General features: G+C 47.6%; 1 protein-coding gene across 1 annotated transcript; it reads right to left on the bottom strand.

The window, feature by feature from the left end:
* Positions 1-4,738: 4,738 nt before the first annotated feature.
* On the bottom strand, positions 4,739-7,234 carry LOC124700235 (cytochrome b561 and DOMON domain-containing protein At4g12980-like). The gene is made up of 3 exons (XM_047232423.1): positions 6,493-7,234; positions 5,341-5,595; positions 4,739-5,252 (listed from the first exon to the last, which is right to left on the bottom strand). The coding sequence occupies exons 1-3, from the start codon at positions 7,111-7,113 to the stop codon at positions 4,953-4,955; spliced, it is 1,176 nt and encodes a 391-aa protein (XP_047088379.1). The 5' UTR covers positions 7,114-7,234; the 3' UTR covers positions 4,739-4,952.
* Between the last annotated feature and the right edge of the window lie 2,757 nt (positions 7,235-9,991).

Below are 9,991 nucleotides of genomic sequence, written 5' to 3'. Positions count from 1 at the left end.
CTGCTATTCTCCTTGTTAATTGAATTGCATTTTTTTTCAGTTCCAGAAAGGGCCTTCCGTCCCAGGCTTGCCTGGAACTTGATAGCCCCACTTAAAATGTCTGCTGTCAAGAGTATGGACTTGCCGGGAAAATACAGTTTGCAGCTAGTTGCGCCTGTACCCTGTACCCGGTGTCCAATGCTGCACTTCTAAGTTTTTAAAAAATATGAAAAAAAATCATGGACATGGGTTATGTTGTATGTTGTGCACCTATAAAATTTCAGCCAAAAAGATACTATGACAATATGCAGCAATTAGATGCGTGGGCAACCGACAATCGGATTCAGATGATACTTTGATTTCCAAAATGAAAATGGATGGGCGGTGCTCTTACTGCGCACATGCACAAAAAAATCTACTACAGTTCAACGATAACTGCTTCCTTTCTCGAATCCTTGGAATATTTTTGCCACGGCATGCATCATGGTTCCCCTGAATGCTTCGTGGTTACTTCAGCTCTGAGCATTTTTCAGGTGACACAGCTCAGCTCACCCTCTTTAAGTGTGACCTACTTCACGAATCCTACTGAATGAGTGATGGGTAACCAAATTGTTCAACCGTCCAGTACCTTTGACATTTGGGCATAAATTCGGCTTGAAGACTTGGAGGGCGGCGCCGCGCGAGCAGTTAGGCTAGGCTAAACCTCGCTGACCTTCTAGGGTCAGCGATGTTAGTGAGGATTTGGTCATAATTTGTTGCCTGTTAGTTTAGTTGCCACTTCAGCTCTGAACATTTTTCAGGTGACACAGCTCAGCCTCCCTTCTGAAGTGTGACCTGCAAGTTGCTACAGAGATACAGCTCCCAGACCTCGGCACCCACCAACTGAATTAAAAGTCGTGGTGGAGAGTGAGGGAAGTGCACGGAGAACCTACTTCGTAAACCCTATTGAATGAATGATGGGTTATTGTGCAGTAGCTTTGACATTTGGACATGAATTCGGTTTGAAGAATTGCCGCATGAGCAGTTAGGCTGGGTCAAATCTGGTGGACTGTCTAGGGTCAGCGCGATGTAAAGAGGGGATTTGGTCAAAATTTGGTGCGTGTTAGTTTAGTTGTGCTGCGTCCTGAGGATAAAGAGCAGTTGCAGCTTAAGTTGGGTTCGGCTAACCTCAATGAGGTCAGTCCAATGATCGGGAGTTTATGTTGTGGATGACCCACTACTCCTGCTGAAAACTTTTGGTGTTAATTGTTAAAGGAAGCCATCACTAGCCTGAGTTGGAAGGTGATTGACTACCTAAATTCAGATGCTCCTACCAACCTGGAAAGGCAGAACTTCTGGAAGTCCTCCCAAACATGATGCGTGTACGTGTGCGTTTTGCTACTGAACTGTGTACTACATTGTGATTTGTGACTTCCATCTATCAGTTCTAGCGGTTACATCAGTACGTTTTAGCAGAACTGGTGTGCTAGTACTCACGAATGTGCTAGTACCCTCGATCAGGATAGAGTTCAGTGATAGCACACACCATATGTGCTTGTGCTATGATGGCGGGGGAAAGCTCGTTCCATCATCGGAGCCGGTAATGTACAATACAATGGAAGGACGAATCTTTCACGGCGCATCGACGGCGGCGTGGATGGAGACTCGGGGCCCCGGCCGGCGCGATCGAGCGAATCAAACCCACCGCCGAATCTGACCGGCGAGAGAAAGCCGAGATGCCGCCGGAATCTGCCGCGTCTGGATGCGTGCGTTGTGCTGAGCACCTTGGCCAGTTTTGCATGCCACGCTAGGTAGCCTAGGCAGCGGCGCGATGCAAAGTGACCGGACCGTCAGACGCAAATCTGGTTCAAATATGCGCCTCAGATGCGTTTCTGGTGGACGCTCGGCGGACGCGGAAAGTGTCCGCTCGCGTCTGACGGACGTTTCGTCGAGCCCGCCTGGCAGCGACCCTGCGTCGATGCATCTTCCCAAACGGGCGTTAATGGTGATGCCTCAGCTGCCGAGCGGCCGCCCACCTTCGCCAACCACGTTAATGGCGACGCCACGCGTCCCGCGGCCAACGCATGCCGCCGGCCTATATAAAGGGGGCGCGCGTTTTTCTTCCTCATCCACTCCTCCAAAGAAACCCTAGCCGCCACAAATCTCGACCGTAGCGCCGCCTAGGTGTTCCTGCGACGCAGCCAGGCCCGCGAGGAAGTCCATGGCCGGTCCTGGTGGCCGGCGAGGCGGTCGAGGCCGCGGCCCCGGGCGCCCCGTGGCCGGGGCAGGGCCGCCGTGGTGGAGCAGCTACGGCCCCACGCTCGCCATCGCCCGCGCCCTCCTCGTCCTCGCAGGAAGAGCGGCCGCCGAGTTCCTCCTCCGCATCGACGACGACCCACTCGGCATCAAGCGGCTCCCGGACAAGTTCGCCGAGTTCGTCGACGGCGTCGAGCCGACGCAGTTGCAGCTACGGGAGGCCAGCTACAACTTCTACCGCTGGACCGTGGAGGTCTTGTTCGACGGGCAGGTCAAGATGTACATGCACACGGGGTGGGACAAGTTCGCCCGTGCCCTCGCGCTCGAGCCCGGCTGCCAGCTCACCTTCCGCTACGAGGGGAACGGCGAGATGATCATCAAGGTGTTCGACGACACAGCCGGCCGCAGGCACTACCACACCGGCGAATCCGGCTCGGACACCGATAGTTAGAACGTCGAGTGTTCTTTCTTTGCAGCGAATCTGGCTATAGGCCAGACGAAGCCAGTAGTGGAGGTCTTCTTCCTCGGTAGAACCAACAAGGGCACCATCTCCTCCCGCCGGATTTTCTAGTTTGGGTGATTGGGTGTACCCTCGAATGTTCTTTCTTGGCAGCGAACATACGGAAATCAACACAACTGGTTTCTTTTTAAAAAAAAAAATTATATTTGTGTCGACCATGGTTCAAACTATGTGTTAGTTTGTGTAAACCATGTTCCAAATTATGTGTCAGTTTGTGTAAAATCATGTTTCAATATGTAATATTTGGAACTATGTTTGAAAAAGAAAAAAAATAAATGTGTTGCCCCGTTGGAGCAGCCCCCAGACGCAAACGGACACGCGGACAAAAACGTTCATTTTAGCATCCGCAGCGCGACGCAAACGGACGCTCGCGGATATTAAAATGCGTCGCGCCGCTGGAGATGCCCTTAGCTCGATCGACTGGGCAGCGCTTCGAGTGACATCACATTTTTCACCTTCATCTTCATGGTTTCTCCTCATCAAGTGTTAATATCAAATAATGTAAAAATGTTACTATCTTCTCGATTAAAAGAAAAGGTGGCTCTCTCTCTCTAAAAAAAAGGTAGCCTGCAAGTAAATGGAATGTCATGCTTTTGCTCCCACATCACACTCACACTCGCTCTCCCTTCCCATTTCAGTTCCAAGTGGAACCATAATCATAAATCCTCTTCTCAACACGCGCAGATGCAACAAGCCAACAAGGTTGGTTTGTCTCCTATCATTCTACGGAAGCATATCATAATCACACCACGACATTGGCAACAAAAAATTGTTACTGTGTACTATCTTTCTGGAAGCAAAAAGAAAAAAAAAAAGTGGGCCTGCAAGTAAATGGAGCGTCACAATTTTGCTCTCACATCGCACTCCCTCGCCCTCATATTTGTTTTTCTCTAAACGCCCACGGATGCAACAAGGTTGGTTGGACGTCCAGCTTGGTTTGTCTTGTACGAAAATATAGCATAGCCACACACACTGCTCATCGTAGCCAATAGAAACAAACACAGGAGCTGGCATGCTGCGATACCTATGTATCGATGGATCGCTGCATCCTGCAGACGATGCTTTGCGCTAGCTGCACGTTTCCTTGTTTCGTCAAACTGGATTGCTTGCATTTCCGAGCCTTTTCTGCGGTTGGCACCAGCTCTATTGCTACGAGAAAAGGTTATGTAAAATCGACTTGCACTAAATCTAGCGCCACAAGCTTTACTTCCTCATCTTGGCACAAGTGAGCCACACACTGGCCACTACTACTAGTCTTGCTCATTCGAACCAGTACACGTACAGGTCAAATCATGCTTCAGGTTCAAATCTTAGACCAGGCCACTATGTGCTTAGTTGGACAGTTACATGTACATTGTGGTACAACGAGGAACTGTTCTGAAAAGAACAAACAATCAACCATGTTTCGAGAGAAGATGTTTTGCTTCTTTCCCACTGAGCAAAAGTGAACTCTGCGCCATCTCATAACGTGATTTTCCCACCCTTGATGGAACAATTTCTCCCACCAACTTCGTTTTCAAGTTATATGCATTTAGATAGGATATTATGAACGTTGATACTTTTTCTTGTATTCTTAATCAAAGTTTACAAATCTTAATTTTGACTAAACCCAGAACGCAAGGTAGTACTTAGTTGGATAGTTACATGTAGTAGTATTATGACAAACTGTTCAAAAAATCATTTTTTGTAAAATGTTTCGCTTCCTTCCCACTGAAAATAAAGAACTCCTTGCTTTCCCGACCCTTGAAGGAACAAATTCAGTGCCCTTGACTACGCCTGATGGCTCCTCCCGGTGTCACCTTTCTAGAGAGATCATGCTTCCACTAGCAGAAACAGATGTATCTTCTCCTCTGCTTCACCAACCACCCGGACACACCTCTCCTAGCTTCCGCAATATCAGCCACTAAAATGACCCCATGACACGAGTGGGTGATGATGATCGACTCAGCATAATCAACAAAAGTTCAGATCAAATCATCAAGACAAGATATGCACACAGAAAAACGTATATCGATCGATCGGCACCTCTCTCATCTCCAGTATAACATGCAAGTAGTATACACACATCTAATCGTCATCATACAAAAAGAAAGAGGCCAAGCAAGATAAGAATACCCTAAACCTCCTACATATGCCCAATGCACACACGCACGCGGCTCAGCACACCAATCAAATCCCGCACGGACGGACCTGATCAACTACTGGAAAGGAAGAAGAATCACATGGAGAGCGGCAACTGGCCGTTGCCGTTGCCATTGTAGTTCTTGTTCTCCGTCTTCCTTCTCTTGAGGACGATGCTCCAGGTGATGGCCTCCAGGGCCACCGCGATGCCGCCCAGGATGCTGATGGCGATGATGTACCCCGTCTTCCACTTCTGCTCCACGCCCAGGATGGTCATGCCCTTGAAGATGTTGACGATGCCCAGGATGATGATGGTGTAGCCCACCGAGTGGTGGTACGCGTTCCAGTATGGGCGGAACTTGTGATCCGGCTTCGGCCTCAAGAACAGGGCAAAGATCTACATGGACAACATCAGTAAGTTTACTAGGCAACTAACTGATGCTCACGATTACGAGAAATTCAGAATGTGGACAAGATGATAGTACCTGGAGAGTACCGAGAGCAAATACTGTGATCCCAATGTTCCTGTGAAGCGAGTAGGTGATCCCCTTGGACAGATTGCCAAGATGAATACCAGTGGCCCAGCCAGATACCCCCACAGCATACCCAATCAGCTGACAAGCAACATGGAGGTAAAACCATGCAGGGTCGGCTGATTTGAATGTCTTGAGATATCTAGCAACTATGCCTCCCATGGGCAGCAGAATTCCCCAGCTCACAGCATTCAGAATTCCATGTGTCTGCAATAGAAAGCAAAAGGTAAGAATGAGAATGCTTTGATAAAATTACCACAACATGATAGATTCAGTATGCTGTGTTTATATCTATACCGATAAGAACAATAGTGAATGTCCTTTTTCTCTAAGACAGATCGATTTCTATATTACTAGTACAACATAATTATTATTAGATAAGTTGTATGCCAATGCCACGAACGAACATGCAGATGTACCTATCAACAATTAGACTGACCCAAGCTTAAAGTCCCCCAAGGCAGGAAGAAAACTACTAGCAAAAAAGGTTCAACCACAATACATAAAGGACGCCAAACTGGACAGAACAGAAGAACCCATGTGAGGAACAGAGTCGACAAACCAGGAAATATAATACAGCTCAAGTCAGTTCTGATCCAAGTCAACCAAGAAGAGATACAAGTTAATTATGCATGCATGTGGCTTTTCACATGACAACGTGCACAACATTTTTGTGCGGTGTCCGTTACAACTTACAAGCATAGAAAACTGATTGTATCTTCATGTTCTCGCCACTGCATCAGAGGAGACCAAAACTGAATCACGTGGTTTACTCCCCTTTACTATTGCTGTTAACGCGCTTCAATAGATGCTTTTATTCACTCCCAAAATTGAACTAAAAGCTAAATCTTCGGTTAAAAGGTGAAATTTTGGCAGCAATTTAGGACTTTGAGTATGATTCTGGTTAATTTTGGCAGCAATTTAGGACTTGGTAGAGTATAATTCTGGCTAAACTTAAGTTCTTGTGTGGAGAGCTTACTATTTTGAGTTTGTGTGCGATTCCAAAATAATAATTCTTGGAAAGTAACGAAGAACTTGGAACATGAAGAGATACTATTGTAGAAGATGCCCAGATCTTAAAGTTTCGAGTAGTAGAGTGCTCACATTTTTCTTCCTGAGGAGGCTGCCCCCTCCGCTGGCTGCCGTGCTGGCCCCCGTGACCAGGTTGAGCTTCCCCTTGGCGTTCTTGTTGGCGGCGGCCATGCCGTGTATACCGATGCTGCCGCTGGAGACCGACCCGACCTGCCAGACCTGGTTGACCTCCGCGCTGCCGTTGGCGAGCTCCAGCTTCCCGAACATCTGCACGCGGCCGTCGGAGCCGACCTCGGCGGCCAGGTCGGACGTCTTGTAGGCGATGGGCCCCGGCGAGCCGAGCGCGTACCCCGAGATGGCGTACGTCTGGACGCCGTACGCGCCGCCGCCGCTGCCTGGCGCGGCGATGAGCGCCTGCGTGCCGTCCATGCCGCTGCCGGTGGGGTTGAGCCCCCAGGCGACCCACCCGCCGGCCGAGGCCGGCGCGGCCACGAACGCCACGGAGAGGGACGACGCCGCCGGGTCGTAGGTCCAGTGCACGGACGCGCCCAGCGTGGGCAGGTCGCTGCACGCCGCGTACACGCGGTTCTTGGTGAACCTCTCCGCCGCGCACGCCCCCTGCGCGGCCACGCGCGCCGGCGCCGCGACCAAGGCCGCCACCAGTAGCAGAGCGAGGAGACGTACCGCGGACATGGCTGCGGTCCGAGGACGGGGAATCGCCGGGCTGTGGAGGAGTTAATGGAGGTTCAGGTGGGTGGTGCGGGGAGGAAAGGCCCTCGCTTTCGGGTTGAGAGCAGAGCTGGAAGCTGTGGGGGAAACAGGGGCGGAGGTGGCGCGGTTAATAAGGACGACGGAGCGGTGAGGCCGGTGTGGACTTGGGACGCGTGGGGGCGTATGATTGGGTTTGGTTTGACGCGGTCTGAGGCTGTTAGGAAAGGTTAAACAAAATCTTGTTTTTGCGTCAGTTTCTTACCAAATGTGCGAGGAGACTTGCCGAGTTAACTGCCCACCAGTAACGTACGACAGGTTGATCTTCTTGTAGCAGAATCTAATCCGATAATCTCCCTGCTTGGATTGGTGAATACCTGCCAAGAGGTGACAAATATGCTCCTTTTAGGACTCTGGTAATTAAGCACAGAGATATCACATTTATGACCTGCCTAAGTTTAACTAATCATGCACTAACATACTCCCTCCTTTCCTAATTCAATATGCATACAAATTTTGGTCAAAGCCAAACTTTATAAAGTTTGACCAACTACATTTAAGAATTTATTAGCTCACATAATACCAAATGCATATAGTAACATGAAATTTGATTTCCTGTGGTTTAATAACATTGAGTTGATGTTGTTCACATTATATTCTATACATTTGTTCAAAGTTTATAAAGTTTGATTTCGATCAAAACTAATGTGCATTTTAATTTAAAAAGGAGGGATCATTCACTACCTTAAAGCAACAAGCTTAGCAGATGCCCTATTTCTTCCACCTCTATAATGGTTAAGTGGGCCACTCTCAAAAGGTTTTTTTTTTTGACATTTCTACAATACCTGCAACAGCGCGTAAAGTTGGATACACTAAAGTAGGTCTCTTAATTTAAGTTCTATGCATTTTTTATTTTAGAAACAAACTTGAAATGGCTTAAGCTTGCTCTTCATGCAACTAGGTACTCTAAAATGGCAAGTAAACCCACGACTAGATAACAATAGCTTTGAATGCATAATGTTCGACCTGTTTCCTCCCTGAGGGTACATCTTTCAATCTTCAACCGAGTTGCCTTCTTTTGTTCCTCGATCTTGTTCAATGCTTCGTTCATCTTTCGAGTTGTTGGCTCTAACTTCTCTTCAGCCATCATCTGTGCTTCATTAGGTTTCTTCTTTATTGTTGATTGTGATATTTAAATCTTCTAAAATAATGATTTTTTTTTTTGTTTGCTTCAAACCTTCAAGACAGAGCTTCCACTTGATTTTCATACCCAAAATACCATGCTCACAGGACAACTATATATTAAAAATTTAGTAATTCAAATCGAATTCTCAGAAAAGAGAAGGGCAAACCCTAGAACAATGTACCTTGTCGAATTAGGAGGACGTATTACCGACGTGATCCTAGATGTCATCGTTGGTGTCCCATGCCACCTTGGACAAACGATATGCAGCAAAAAACAGTTGGGGAAGGCGCTGTAAGGTCACTGCACGAGCGGCGACGACGGTAGGAGGCCTCGAGAGTATCTCCCAATCCTCAACTTCGGGCGAGGAGCTCCTCGTTGGCCGTAATCGACGGAATTTGGTCGGCGGCCATGGCGGATCAATGGCGGTGAGGGAGGTCACTAAAGAATGCGGGAGGCTGAGAACGGAGACGACATTAGCAGCCGCGGTCAATTACGTGTGTGGGTCATGATGGTGGTTTGGTGATGAGAGAATGAGGCCAAGAAGGGAGAGTAGCTCAGGAGTCTCTTCCTAACTATGAAGGTACATGAATATTTTAGGTTTGGAGCCTCATTTTGAAAACCCAAACCGATAATTTTAGAGGCCTCGTGCATAATTCTTTTAGTGATCGGGATAGGACATATGCTAGCGCCTTCATTGTCGAGAAAGAAAGGACGGAATGAAGATGTTACGGTTATACTCTATGTGGGAATTTTTTCAATATATGGAATATATTAATATCAAAAGATACCAATTACACCTAGTTTTTGCAACAACGCAACACCCTAATGGCTGTATGGATGCACACGGCCAAAAAAAGAAAAAAAGAAAACTAAGAAACAAAAGTCCCGCTATAGTATCTCAGGTCTAGCAACAGCAATACATCCACCACCAACACAACACCTGAAATACAGACTCTCCAAAAGCGACGCCTCCAAAAAGGAACGGTGCACCAGTGCCACCTGAAAGGGCTTCGCTTTCGGGTTCAGAGCTGGAAGCTGTGGGGGAAATAGGGGCGGAGGTGGCGCGGTTAATAAGGAGGAGGAGGGGGCGGTGAGGCTGGTGTGGACTTGGGACACGTGGCAGTGTATGATTGGGTTTGGTTTGACGCGGTCTCAGGCTTTTAGGAAGGGTAAAACATGTTCTTCTTTTGCGTCAGTTTCTTTACCAAATGAGCGAGGAATTGCCGAGTTAACATCCAACCCGTAACATACAGCATGTTGATCTTCTTAGACTGCTCATAGTGGGGATAACATAGGTAGTAACATCATACACCCCAAAGCATTTTGGTGACATGGCATGATAATAGATGAAAAAAGAGAGTGGGGTGCTAACTACCTATGTTACCATAACATCACATTTCTCAGGACAAGATGAGTCTACAATCTAGTAAATATAACATGCATGATACCACATATTTGTAACTACCCACTATGAAGGTAGTAACACAGGGTAGTAACATGCACCATGTTACTCCTCACTAGTAGAATCTATTTACAAATCTCTCTACTTGGATTGGTGCATACCTGCCAAGAGGTGACACATATGCATGATGCAATCAGGGGCAAGTGCTCCTTTTAGGACCTCCGATAATTAAGCACAAAGATATCACATTTATGACCTGCCTAAGTTTAACCATG

This window comes from Lolium rigidum, chromosome 1, assembly GCF_022539505.1.
Source record: "Lolium rigidum isolate FL_2022 chromosome 1, APGP_CSIRO_Lrig_0.1, whole genome shotgun sequence".
NCBI classification, from domain to species: Eukaryota; Viridiplantae; Streptophyta; class Magnoliopsida; order Poales; family Poaceae; genus Lolium; species Lolium rigidum.
This window is presented reverse-complemented; position numbering and strand designations above follow the sequence as displayed.